We start from the raw sequence: 14,360 nt of genomic DNA, 5'->3' as shown, positions 1-14,360 counted from the left end.
AATTAACAATGCTGAAGCAAAGAGGGACAGCTTTCCAACTTGTTAGACATCTCTCTAGAAGGTGGCTGTGACTGCTTCTCTCACAGATTAATGCATTTGTATATATCACTATAAGCAACCCAGTGGGTACAGCAGTCCATGCTCTTCCTTGACAGACGGCAGTGGTGGTCAGGTATTTCCAAAATGTGTAGGCTCACTGTGGGAAGGGACTGGCCACGCCCTAGCCAAGCCCACCTCTGCAGATTCAGCTTGGAAGGTGAAGAGAGATTAAACTGACCCCAACTCTATTGCTTGGGTTCCATATATTCTGAGAAATGAAATCCAAGAAGCTAAGACTGTTTTATAGCCCTGAAGGAAAAAAAAAAACAGTATTATTTTTATGTTCTGTGTCAGTATCACATGGTGGGCCAACACTGTTTATCAACTGTCTGCTGCTGTTACCTACTGTGTGGCTAGAAATTGAGCATGAGTACCACAGATGTTTAGAGAAGGGAGAGTTCAATGTGTCCTTGCATAATTAGATTGAATTGAAGGATCAGAAGATTTAAGTAACCACAGAGAATGATGAAAGACATTTCAGCCAGAAGCAATTTATACCTAAATAAATACTAGGTTTAAATCATTGCGTACAGGTAGGGGCAGAGGAGGGAGGCTTCACGGGATGGCATGAAGGAGTTGAGCAGTGGGCATTAGGTCTCATTTCTCAGAAATGTCCTCAAATCTTGTCCATACTAATCACTGAGTGGATAGGTATTGACTGAATGGATGAATGAATGAATGTGTGAAAGCTCTGACCATGCTACAAATTTAGCTTTAAGAAATAATTTTTGGCAGGCTAATAAATCTGGAATTTGGCCTTAGTTATTCAGCCTGAAAGTATATGAAGCTTCTTTTTATATCAGAGCAGAGCCAGTCTGACGTGCTTCTTTGACCAGTATATGTGCTTGTGTTGCATAAGTACCATCCTGTCATACCACTTATCCAAGAAACAAATATCAGGTACCACCTGATCTCTTACCATGAGCACTGTGCTAACGCCTTCCCCGAGCCTCAGCCTGCAAGCTCGATGTGGGCATGGGCTCTGAACATCATTCCTCTCACATGAGAGACCTTATGATGACGGACAGAATCTACATTTAATTAAAATAGTATATTGAGACATTGTATAAATCAACAAACCATCTTTCTCCCAACAAGAATGAAATGGGATACATTAGTATGAAACTAATTAAGCAGGATAGACAAACGGAACGTGGAGTTCAGTGCACTTATTTTGCCCTGCAGGCCGTCTTCACAGATTTGGAAATCCTGGCCGCCATTTTTGCAGCTGCTATTCATGACGTTGATCATCCTGGAGTCTCCAATCAGTTTCTCATCAACACAAGTGAGTTCGCCACTAGAACAGTCATTTGAGATAATTGTATGAGTCACTGCTTCATTTTTTTTCCTCCTGATGTTTTCATTATGGATAATAATAAGGGTAATAATGAGGTAATCCTTCCATTCCACTCAAGCTGGTCAGACCTTTCCTGGATACTGTGTCTAGTCTAGCAACATCATTTTGAGCTGCATGGAGAAGTTGGAAAGGGTCAGAGGGGAGCCATAAAAAGTACTCAATGTTTGGAAAATGCAATATGTGAGGAAAGAGTAACACATGTGGAATTATCCAGTAAGGATACGGAAAGGCTTGGGAATAATGTGGTAATGATTTTTCAGGATTATGCAGGGCTCTCACACAGAGCATGGTGACCCACTAGTGTCCCTCTCTACTGAGGAAGCAGGTCCAAACGTTGTATCTGAGCGTGGGAGCCTCCATATAGAAATAAGACTCAAAGAAAAAGCTTCCACAATTCAGGATGGAGGGTCGGGTCATTAAAAGTCTCACACACTCTCTTCCAACTTCATAGGTTTGATTATGCACTGGTCTGTAGTATGGATTGGTCTGACTTCAGTGACCTTCAAGGGCTGGCCCATCCTTAGGATCCCAAGCCCTACTTAAAGCTTTTGTCATGCTCAAAATATTTAGTATCCATGCTAATGAAAATCCATGATTTTTCCCAGTTAATGTACCATTTCTAAATGCTGAAAATCTAAGTACTTTTTTCTTCTGAGAATACTGGTTATCTTGTTGTGGTCAAGATTAACATCAAGTGCTGACAGTTTTAAGAAATATTGGAGCTACTTGCTGTGAAAGAGCCCTTGTCATACTTTATCATCAGGATATTTGAATGATTAAGTGTGAGGTACCTTGGTTTTTTTTACCTTGTTTTTCTATTGAAAGAATGTAAACTTTGGGCAGATGCTTGTCTGTGTGAGTTATATCAGCTGGTGTACTGTGGTGTCATGAACCATTCCATATATAGGCCAGTTAGCTTCACACAGAAAAATGGTCTTTCTGCCAAAGCCACGTACCATAAAAAGCCAGCTTGCAGAGCTATGCCCTTGATCGCAGGATGAACAAGGCAAGAGTGCTGAAACGACATCACATATCCCACCACCTTTTCTGAAGATGTAACTCAAAGCACACCGTAAAAGCAGTGGTTTATGAGTAACAACACCTACAATTAGTAACATATTATCATCACTTGGCTATCATTCTTGGTTAAGAGAAAATGTGGCTTCATGAGTTTGGTGACCATGTTCTCAATTGCAGACCATGGCGCTGCCTAACAAAGGATGTCTGTGATTCTTCTGTGTGAACGGCAGGCTAGAAGCTGTAGTTTAGGTATCTAGATAATGCAGTTTCTGTTGTATAGGGCCATAGGGCAGAAACTGGGATATCAAGATTGTTGTAAAAAATTATTGTTTTGTTACCATATTTATAGAAAGCTCCAAAGAGCTACATTATTTGGATAAAGTGAAATTTTACACTCACACCATTATCTTCTTTAAAAATCCAAAACTCACAATTGATGGAGCTGGGAAACATATCAAAAAGTGAAATAATGTGAAAAATGTTAATACCTTGGGTAAAGTTTAGTGGCATTTTCAGTCTATTCTTTTTCCAAAGCACACATTTGTGAAGACATAAGGGAAGTTACAAACTGAGATAAAAATAGGATTAATTGCTTGGGAATGCCCTTACCTAAAATGTCAAATTCTTCATCTGAAGTGAAAAGGAAAAGAAGGATTTTAAAAATACTGTGACTTTTAATCAAAGAGAAAGTTTACGAGCTAATATCTACTGGAAGCTTTTTTTTTTTTTTTTTTTTTTTTTTTTTTACTTAGGAACTGACTATTTCTCTTTGTAGAGGGAGACTCTGTCTCTAATAGAAAATGACATATGGGGTCTTGGTTCTTGAAATCATATGGAGAGAGCTAGATCTGATTTCACACTGAGGTAATTCCACAGTTTGAATTGTATCCCTTTTTATTAAATCATCATTTTCCCTTGTTTATTAGATTCAGAACTTGCTTTGATGTATAATGATGAATCTGTGCTGGAAAACCATCACCTTGCCGTGGGTTTCAAACTGCTCCAAGAAGAACACTGTGACATCTTCCAGAATCTCACCAAGAAGCAGCGTCAGACACTCAGGAAGATGGTTATTGACATGGTAAGACTTTGGCCTCCCTGTGTTCCTCACTTACTTTCGCGGGAAGAGAAAATCCATTTCCTTGATAAACTGAGTTTATTGAGAGTTTCTTTTTTTTTTTTTAACCTCAGGTCTTAGCAACTGATATGTCCAAACACATGAGCCTGCTGGCAGACCTGAAGACAATGGTAGAAACAAAGAAAGTTACAAGTTCCGGCGTTCTTCTCCTGGACAACTATACTGATCGTATACAGGTATTTGACAGAAGGCTTTGATTTAACACAAAGCCACACCAAATTAATGAAACAACAATTAGAAAAAGAAAACAAACAAGTTTACTTAGTTGCATGTCCTAAGTTACTACTACGGCTTTGGGCTTATTTTAAGAACGAGCAAAGGAAAATGGACATTCAAGTCGATTCTCTAATTTATGAAGAAAAACAGAACCCTATTTATTGAATTGCTTAATTCTAAAAATAAACAGCAAAATCTCTTTGTAATAGGGTATACGTGACTGCTGATCCCAAAAGCTCATGTTTGGATATAAATCCCACTGACTTGAACTTTGTTAGGTCTGTTTTGGTTATACAAATTGCCCTCAGCTGGTCTCCTCTTTCCACAAGTGGAAAATATGAAGACATCTACTTTGAGTAATTCTTTGCATTTTTTCCAAACTGAGGAGAAGAAACCATGGCAGCATCTGACCTCTAATGTCCCTTCCAGTTTTTAAATTCAATGACTGTCAATCAAAGAAGACACATTTTCCCTTTGCGGACTCTTATAATGGTAAATAACCAACTCTGGCCAGCACCATTGTAATCCTGCTTTTTTGGTGCAAACACCATAATTATAATGCAACTAAAATGTTCTTGGGTCTGGTACCAAGTGTACTAGTACAAGAGGAATGAGATGTTCTGGTAGTATTTATACCTAATTTTATGGGATTTCCAAAATTTGATGATTTCAGGTCCTTCGCAACATGGTACACTGTGCAGACCTGAGCAACCCCACCAAGTCCCTGGAATTGTATCGGCAATGGACAGACCGCATCATGGAGGAATTTTTCCAGCAGGGAGACAAAGAGCGGGAGAGGGGAATGGAGATTAGCCCCATGTGTGATAAGCACACAGCTTCCGTGGAAAAATCCCAGGTATCTAATATAAGGTTTCAAAGTTTCTGTGAGCTCTGCTGATGGTTGAACTGGAGGGCTCTTTCTATTTTCTTTTAAATATACATATGTGTGTATATGTGTGTGTGTGTGTGTGTGTGTGAAATTATAAGGAAGCAACTACTTCTTTAGTTCCATTATGCTCATGACTCATTCGCCTTCTCCATTACATTCAATTTCACAGCGAGGAGATAAAGCAGTCTTCAGAAATCCATCGAAGTTTGGACTGCGTATCCTCAGTTTAGATCATTGTCTATGACCTTAGCAAATCCTGCTGATTTAACTGAATGCTGCCATCTCCTTCATCTCATCCCTCTAGGTTTCCCCCAGCTCTGTCTTTATCCAGGACCTCTGCTCTTCACCCTTGTTTCCTGTTTTCATTGTCTCTCCCTAATCATGCACACTGCTACCATCACCAGAGGTGACGAATCTCATTCCCACACATCTCTCTGCCTCATAGTTGAAGCGCTGTCCTGTGTCCCCTTCCAAGGTCACGTCTACACTTCTGAGAGCATGCTGACATCTTTTGGTTGTGTCCAAAGCTACAAACTCCCTGTGTGCTAAGGACTGGGGGGACGTTACACTGTAGGCAGGGAGATGCAGAAATGCCCCAGATGCCGCTAGCTGCAAAATATGTAGCACTAGATAGTATCGATATTCTTACAAAGGCTTCAGGGCCGGCTGAGATGCTATTTTTTTCAGGACAACAAACGACCTGAGCCAGGCAGTCATGATTAAGACTGTGTCTCTAGGGTGCCCAAGGCCTTTATCACAAAAGCATTCAGAGTATTTTTGGTTAGTGTTTATCCTCTTTCCCCACTACCTTCTACTCCCAAATTTATGTGTAGTTATAATATCAGTGTATAATTCCTTTGCAATTATTGTTGTGTTGCTTTTTAAAGAAACCCAATCAAATGAGATTAAAATCTGTGAAAGTGCTCTGAAGGTCTAATATGCCATAAAAACACATGATAACATTAAGTTAGGGCCAATTCAAATACCCGAATGCCTTAATTAGAACAAGATATTCATGAATTAATTAATTAAATAGCGTATTGCCCTTTTGTTAGCAACAGTGGTGTTTTGTATGTATATGACGTTCTGTGTGGTTTTCCACACATTTCACATACATTATCCCATTTGAACCTCCAAACAGCCTTGTGACATAGACATAGCAGGTATTTCCCCAGTGTGTCAGGTGAAGAAGCTGTCCTCTTGGTCCAGTTCACCCAGCTACCCTCCACCCAAAACTCTTCACGTCTATCACTGAGAACAGGCCTCACTGTTTCCATGATGTTGTGGTCCACCCTGGTGTTTCCCACAGATGGGCTCTGGTGAGCATTGTCTGAGTAGCCTGGCTATGAAGCCCTTGACTAGGTGCTCTTTGGATTTGTAGAGTTCTCTCGTCCCAGGGCCTAGGAAATAAGCAACTAGAGGCTGCCTTTCAACAAAGTGCTGAACATTTAGCAGAAGCAGAGCAAATGAAGAAAGAAAATGACTGCACTGTGTTCAGCTGGTTGAATTTTCTCCATTGCCTTGAACTTGTTTTTTTCGGGTCCCTGGAAAACACCTTGAAAATAGTCTCTAAAAACCACTAAACATACATAAAGAAGTAAAACGGAGGAAAGAGGAGTGGGTGGAAGCAAGAGAAATATCTGAATCATCCACAGTCGAAGTTCTTGTAATCAGTGCAGATCAGAGATGCCCTGACTGTGGTATGAATTCTGTTTGTTTAGGCTAGGGAAACACCAGAGAAAAGATAGATAGATGATAGATAGATAGATAGATAGACAGACAGATAAAAGTCACATACGACTAAGGTTCTTTGATATGGTACAACTATGATGTGTTAAATAACTGGCCCAAGTCCAGAATGTTAATAAAGGGAAGTTTCCAGCAGTGTGGAAAGACAGCTATGTAATGCCCATGGGTGCACAGAAGTTGCCTTTGCTCATCTACCCCTGAATCCCGACCCAGCATCTCTCCAGCTCCCCAGACCATGACAGGGGAATTCCATTCCCTCATTCAACCAGTGCCTATTCTTTCTCTCAGCCTGCTCCCACCCCCAGTGTTTCCTGTTTGTCCCACAGTGGAGAGGTCAGCATAAGGCCACAGAGCCAGCTCATGCAGGATGCATAGCCCCTGTGTAAACCATAACAGAACCATAAGCTTCATATTTCTTCACAGGAACACTAGCAAAGGAACTGCTTAATTGTCTTTATTTTTCCTTCTTTCTCCTGATGGAAATGACGGTATGCCCTCTGGATCTAAAACAATTGCAGACGTGTCTGCAGAGGGGATATTTGTTTGTTTAGGGGCTTGAAGTGTTTTCAAGTGTTTTACCTACGTCGTCTACAAACCAAAAACATTCCACAGAACTTGAGACATCTCAGAGTCATACAAGGCCGGCTCCCTTTCATTTTAAAACCGCGGCATATTTTAAAGTTATCAAGGAAAGAATGTTGAGTCAGAGCTCAGTAGACCTGGAGCTTCCTTCTTCAGAGAATGACTCACAGAATCCAAAGAGTGACAAAGTCATTCCCAGCCAGGGTTACATCCAGACTTCTTACCTGGCAGACGTCAGAGGAAAAGTAGTCAGTTCTAGTGAGACCAACACAGGCTTTGGGATCAGACAAAGTTGGGACTGAGTCCCATCTCCACCACTTACTGGCTCTGTGATCTCTGACAAGATATTTCATCTCAACGAGTCACAGTTTCCTCCTCTGTGAATGGTGAATAACCATACTTACTCTGCGTGATTAAGAGTGATAATGTATATATTGCATTCAGTGCAGGATGCACCGTATAGTAGGTACTCAAATAACAGATTCCAGTATTATTGACCTCTCTTGGGTTGTTGTGGCTCTTTCTTTGCATGCAAACCAGGACGGCTTCTTTGGTGTTCCAGGGCCCATCACAATAACAGATGTGTAACCTTATTTTTCTCCAGGTGGGCTTCATCGACTACATTGTCCATCCGCTGTGGGAGACCTGGGCAGACCTGGTACAGCCTGATGCCCAGGACATTCTGGATACTTTAGAAGATAACAGGAACTGGTATCAGAGCATGATACCCCAGAGTCCCTCCCCACCACTGGACGAGCAGAACAGAGACTGCCAGGGTCTGATGGAGAAGTTTCAATTTGAACTGACCCTCGAAGAGGAGGATTCTGAAGGCCCCGAAAAAGAAGGAGAGGGCCACAACTATTTCAGCAACACAAAGACACTCTGTGTGATCGATCCGGAAAATAGGGATTCACTGGGAGAGACTGATGTAGACATCACAACAGAAGACAAGTCCCCGACTGACACATAATCTCCCTCTTCATATGGAGATGAACATTCCACCCTTGACAAGCATGCCAGCTGTACGGTAGGGCCAGCCCACCATGGGGGCCGAGGCCTGCACAGGACAAGGGCCTCCCGGCCTTTCCAGTTACTTGAGTTTGGAGCCAGAATGCAAGACCGGGAAGCACATAGCAGCTCAGGAAATTCCACAGTTGACTTGCCTTGCTTGCAAGCTTAGTGGAGAGCTGAAGCTTTCTGTGGTTCTGGAGGCCAAGTTCGCATCACAACCGAATGGCTTGAAAATGGAAGACACAAAACTGAGAGATTTTTCTGCACTAAGTTTTGGGAATCTGTCTCCTCTAGTGACTGAACTGACTGACTAATAATGTCATTCCTAAATCTGCTCACCTGTCCCCTTGTCTGCCAACCTGTGTGCCTTTTTTGTAAAACATTTTCACGTCTTTAAAATGCCTGTTGAATACCTAGAGTTTAGTATTAACTTCTACACAGATAAGCGTTCAAAGTTGACCTAAACTTTTTTGACTCTTTCTGGGGGAAAAAAAAGGAAAGAAAATGGTCTTCCTTCTTTCTTGGGCAATATCTTTCACTTGACTGTAGTTACTTTTGCAAATAGAAAGGCTACGCTTCTAACCACATTCAACTTCCTTCTCCTATGGTCCCAAACAACTCCTCAGTTGCCCTTATAACGTATCTCTGTTTGCCTGCTTCCAACAGTATTTTTTCTCCTCTAGAGTTGCACTTTTTTGCTGTAAACAGAATAAAGTTGAACAAACTAAGAGGTAGTCATGTTGTTCACAGTAACAGTCTGTGTAGAATTCAGCTTCATGAGCAGTTGCCCTGTCGGGTCCCGAACCCCTGTGCCACTGGGGTTGCACAGCCCCCATCCTGTTCTCTTGCGCCCCTCTTCACGCTCACACCAGTTACACCGTTTCCAGTTTAATGCTGCCGTCTTTCTCTTGCACTACCTTCCGCGCTATCACCTCCGTTTCTGTTTATAACCGTGTATTTATTACTTAATGTATATAATGTAATGTTTTGTAAGTTATTAATTTATATATCTAACATTGCCTGCCAACGGTGGTGTTCAATTTGTGTAGAAGACTCTGCCTAAGAGTTACGACTTTTCCTGTAACGTTTTGTATTGTGTATTATTATAGAACCTGAACATCGCTGAAGAGAGACATACGGCCCCCTCACCAGTTGGGTCTGCCCTTTTCCCGGTCTGAGTTGCTAATACTGCTCAACCTCTTCATGAACTGTTTTGGAAACAGGATTCTCACATTAGATACTAATGGTTTCTATTGAGCTTTTACTTTTGTATAGTTTGATAGGGGTAGGGGGCAGTGGGATGCGGTTTTTACCCCTGTTTTATCCAAATCTGTACACATGAGTTGAGTTTTAACTGGGTTCTACTATAATTGTGGCTTCGGTTTAACAAGAAACACTACATTCGGTTTAACAAGCAACTCACAGATGGTTCTCCGGAGAGTCCCCAAACTACTGACTTTGAAGAGGAAGCCCCCTGCCTGCTGTTAAGCAGGAATGTCATGTTCCAATTAATTACAAAAGAAAACAATAAAACAATGTGAATTTTATAATAAAATGTGAACTGACGTAGTAAATTATGCAAATGTGAAGCTTCTGATAACACTTGTTAGGCCTCTGAGTGGCTTCAGTCTCTGTTTGTAAAATCTATTTCATGCTTTCAGTTCAGCATTGTGACTCAGTAGTTCAAGAAATGGCACAAATGTGCATGACCAATGGGTTTGTATGTCTATGAACACTGCTTATTTCAGGTGGACATTTTATTGTTTTCCAAAGTTTCTCACAATGTATGTTATAGTATTATTATTATATATTGTGCTCAGATGCATTCTTAAGAGACTTTTATATGAGGTGAATAAACAAAAGCATGATTAGATTAGACTGTAGGCCCAATTATTTTGTGGTTAGTTCTGACGCATTAAAAGCAGATCTTTTTTTCTCTTCTCTCCTACTGTACCCCACAGAGAAAACTACCCACTTTGCTTGGCCAGCATCACAACTAAAGTTTCACAATCTGTGTCCAAAAAGTCCCCTAGCTTGAAACATTTATTTTTTTAACAACTGTTCAACTAGCTCAGTGGTACCAGAAGGGAGATGGTGAATTAAAAGAAACAAGGCCACTTTAAGAATCTGAAGAGTTTAATCTACTGGATGAATAAAGGGAATCTCCAACTTGGCTGGGTCCTCTAGAAAAATGAATCATAGACTCACAGCACATTAACTTAATGTAGTCAGATGGTCCAACATTAGCTTAGTGTAGTCAGATTGTCCCATTGATTCATCTGACACATGAAGAATCTGAGGTCCAAAGAGTCACCTTAAAGCACAATGCAAGGAGTGCTGGCTGACACTCATGGTCATCTCAGTGATCCATGGAGTCTCCTGTTGATCATATGGTTATGCTTTTCTTTCTGGAAAGAACTGTGTAAATATCATAAACAAAATAATGCTTTGTTGAAAAAGTCAGCTTAAAAAAAAATTTATCCTGAGAAAGGGGTGTGTGTGTGTGTGTGTGTGTGTGTGTGTGTGTGTGTGTGTTGAGAAAGCCTGCAAATAAGAACCAGTGGATGGCCCATGATATTTTAACCACAGGGGGAAGTGATTCATGAAACAGGAAGGGGTCTGCTCTAGAAAAACTCCACTCAATAAACTGAAATTACTGTATTTCTTTTTAAAGACAATTGAAGGTGAGCCACCGTTGCAGAACCAGCTTGCCTGCTGGTTCCAGAGCTAGTGTTTATAGCTCTTTGCCACCATCCCTGATTTCTGATTGCACCCCACTGTCTCTGAGCTTTTACAGATTGAGTGACAAAAGTGAATTGGTTAGCATAGCCACAGGTGTGACTTTAAAATATCTAGAGCTATAAGTATTTATAAATATTTATTATATATTGAGTGACAAAAGTGAATTGGTTAGAATAGCCACAGGTGTGACTTTAAAATATCTAGAGCTATAAGTATTTATAAATATTTATTATATATTGAGTGACAAAAGTGAATTGGTTAGAATAGCCACAGGTGTGACTTTAAAACATCTAGAGCTATAAGTATTTATAAATATTTATTATATATTGAGTGACAAAAGTGAATTGGTTAGAATAGCCACAGGTGTGACTTTAAAATATCTAGAGCTATAAATATTTGCAGGTCTCTTCCTACAGAGTAGTTCTTACCTTTGGTGCAAAATTAGAATCATCTGGGGAATAAATATTTTTTAAAATACTGATGTTTGAGTTCCATCCTCACTCCCAGATTTCTGTTTGAATTGGTCTTGGGTGGAGCCCTGGGCATGAGATTTTTTAAAGTCTCCCCAGGTAATTCTAACGTGTAATCTGAGTGTAGAACCACAGCTCCAGAAGAGAGAAGCACACCTGTAGCTAAGGCTTTTGTCTTAGTCCATTCAGGCTGCTATAACAAAATTCCAGACTGTACAGCTTAAAAGCAGCAGAAATTCATTTCTCAAAGTTCTGGAGGCTGGGAATTCAAAGATTAAGATACTAGCATGATCACATTCTGGTGAGTGCCCACTTCCTGCTTCATAGCTGGTGCCTTCTCACTTGTATCCTCACCTGGTAGAAAGGGCTGGCGATCTCTCTGGACCCTCTTTAACAAGGGCACTAATCCCATTCATGAGGGCTCCACCCTCATGACTAAAGTACCTTGCAAAGGTGACACCTCCTAATACATCATCTTTGGGGTTTTGGATTTCAACATACAAATTTTAGGGCAACATAGGGCAACATAAACATTCAGACCATAACAGCTTTCTTTCACCCCAGCTGTCTTCAGACATTGTACACCCATCATGGCCAGGAGCTGGTTCAAGTATAGAGACAAGTAAGGATCAGAAATAGTAAGATGGAGCTCTGCACTCCAGGAGCTTACAATGTGCTGTTGTTGCTCACTACTTGCCTTCCAGATTGTAAAATCATAATCATGCTCTCAGGAAAACCACAGTGAAGATCAATCTAAAAGAAAGTTCATCTTCTGACTCCAAAACATAGGCCATAAGAGTAGTCATCCTCCCACCTGATGGCAGGGAACTACTGCAGAAGCAGAAGTTACTGCAGCATCTTTGCCAAGGCTGAGGGTGATAATTTGTGCTTAAAAAATGCATAGGAGCTAAAGGCTGATTTACAGACTCAGGAACTGTCAGAGTTGGAAAGAAACACACACATACACACACACACACACACACACACACACACACATGCTGGATGGCATTTCCCTGACATATTCCCGCAGGCTTATTTTGATATAAATAAGTTGGGGGTCATGGTAATTCTCAGTCCACTGAAGGAAGCCTAATGGAGTCCAAGTGAAGGGAGGTGGTTTATTGTACTGATTCTGGAGCCAAATGGCCTGGGTTCAAGTCCTAACTCCTTCATTTACTACCTGTACAACTTTAAATAAGTCACTTACTCACTGGCCTGAAGTATAATGGGGATTATAAATCTGTCAGATGGGGATAATAAACCCAGGGCTTTTTCTACAATTTCATTGCTATCTCTCTGAGCCTCATATCTTTTGAGAGTGATGAAATCAACAATTGTATCAGCCTTAAAACCTGTGAACCACAATGGACTAAGATGTCTGGCAAACGCCATTTATCAACCCACAATTTGTGCAGCCTGTGCCCCTTACCAAGAATTCTCCAACCTGGTCATCTCTTACATCCCTCAAGACTCAGATCAGGTGACCTCCTACAAGACGCTTCCCTGATCCCCAAGGTTGGGATAAGGACTCTTTTCTGGAAATCCCAGAACATCTCATGCTTTGACACTAATTAACTGTGTAACCTTGGGCAAGTCCCTTAACTCCCCTGTTTCTCAGCTTTATCATCTGTAAAATGGAGATAATTATAATGATACCTAGCTTATAGCGGGTTATGTGAGAATTGCATGACCTGATATACATAAAGTTCTAAGAAATGTTATGACTATTAGTACCTACCACTATGTATTTGTTAGGTTTTTGTCTTTCCCAAAAGACTATAAATCATTGAAGTCAGAAGACGGATCTTATTCGCTATTGAACTTCCAGTACCAAATCCAATTTCTGAAATATACATTTGTCAAACTGAATAGAACCAAGTAGTTTTGTGAAAGAGTGAAATACAACCCCATGTCTCAGGCTTTCCAAACCAAAAAGGTGTTTGTCTCAGAGGCCTGGAATGATAAGCCATACAATTCCAGAAACAAAATTTCCTCAGAGATCTTCCAGTCTATGCCTTTTGTTTTATAATTAAAGAAACTGAGGCCCAGAGGTGGCCAGTGACCTGCCTGAGATGATAGAGTATATTAGTGTCATAGGGCTGCCATAACCAAGTATGGGTAGTTTAAACAACCGAAATTTATTCTCACAGTCCTGGAGGCTAGAAGTCCAAGGTCATGGTGTCAGAGTGAATTCCTGCTGAGGACTGTGAGGGAGAATCTGTTCTTCTCTCTCCTCTAGCTTTTGATGATTTGCTGGCAATCTCTGGCATTCTTGGCTTGTAGATGCAGCACCCCAATCTCTGCCTTCATGTTCACATGATGTTCTCTCAGTGTGCATATCTGTGTCCAAATTTCCCCTTTCAATAAGAACACCAGTCATGGGTTAAGAGCCCACCATAATCCAGTAGCGCTTTAACTAGTTACATCTGCAACAACCCTATTTCCAAATAAAGTCACATTCTGAAGTACTAGGGGTTAGGACTTCAACATATAAATTTGAGGGGGATATAACTCAAACCATAACACACAGTTACTCACTAGAAGATTTCCTGATTCCTTACACAGGGATTTTTCTGCAGCATCTTGGAATCTGGGAGCCTTAGACATCCATTCAACTTCTCTGCACCTTAATCTCAGCTATAAAATCAGAGGAATGGACTATATGTTTGAACAGGTACTATTCAGTTATAAAAAGTGTAATGCTTTATACCAAGGTGTTTTTGTTTTCTTAAGGTTTTTCTGAGCTCTTCAAACAAATTAATTACTTCCTTGGTGTAGCTAGGTTCCACATGGAGGGATCAGGGAGAAGAGGAAGCAGGACCTTGGGGTAGGAGGACAAACATGGCCCAGGAGTTAAGAGCTTAGGCTCTGAAGGTAAGCGGATCCCAGTTCAAATCCCTGCTCGTCTACTTCTTAGCTGTGTACTGTGGGCAAATACTTAACCTCTTCAAGCCACAGTTCCATCCTCATTGAAGTGAGGATTTTGTAAAGACTACTGAATATTGCATCTAACGGGCATGTGTTAGCCATTGTATCACAGATGTCAGCTAAGGCTCATTCCTTCCACAAATATTTATAGAGTGGCCA

The 14,360-nt window shown here is 40.9% G+C and overlaps 1 protein-coding gene across 2 annotated transcripts in view; it reads left to right on the top strand.

Moving 5' to 3' along the window:
• The window catches only part of PDE4B (phosphodiesterase 4B), a 42,830-nt gene extending 34,269 nt beyond the window's left edge, over positions 1 to 8,561 (top strand). Inside the window, exons 6-10 of one of the 2 annotated variants that reach the window (XM_061186475.1) lie at positions 1,285 to 1,384; positions 3,403 to 3,557; positions 3,668 to 3,790; positions 4,504 to 4,686; positions 7,655 to 8,561. In XM_061186475.1, the coding sequence (XP_061042458.1) occupies positions 1,285 to 1,384; positions 3,403 to 3,557; positions 3,668 to 3,790; positions 4,504 to 4,686; positions 7,655 to 8,020 (927 nt within the window). In that variant the 3' untranslated portion in view covers positions 8,021 to 8,561. The remainder of the gene's footprint in view (positions 1 to 1,284; positions 1,385 to 3,402; positions 3,558 to 3,667; positions 3,791 to 4,503; positions 4,687 to 7,654) is intronic. The other variant, XM_061186474.1, reaches the window with a different exon arrangement.
• The last annotated feature ends 5,799 nt before the right edge of the window (positions 8,562 to 14,360 follow it).

This window comes from Eubalaena glacialis, chromosome 3 (assembly GCF_028564815.1).
Source record: "Eubalaena glacialis isolate mEubGla1 chromosome 3, mEubGla1.1.hap2.+ XY, whole genome shotgun sequence".
NCBI classification, from domain to species: Eukaryota; Metazoa; Chordata; class Mammalia; order Artiodactyla; family Balaenidae; genus Eubalaena; species Eubalaena glacialis.
This window is presented reverse-complemented; position numbering and strand designations above follow the sequence as displayed.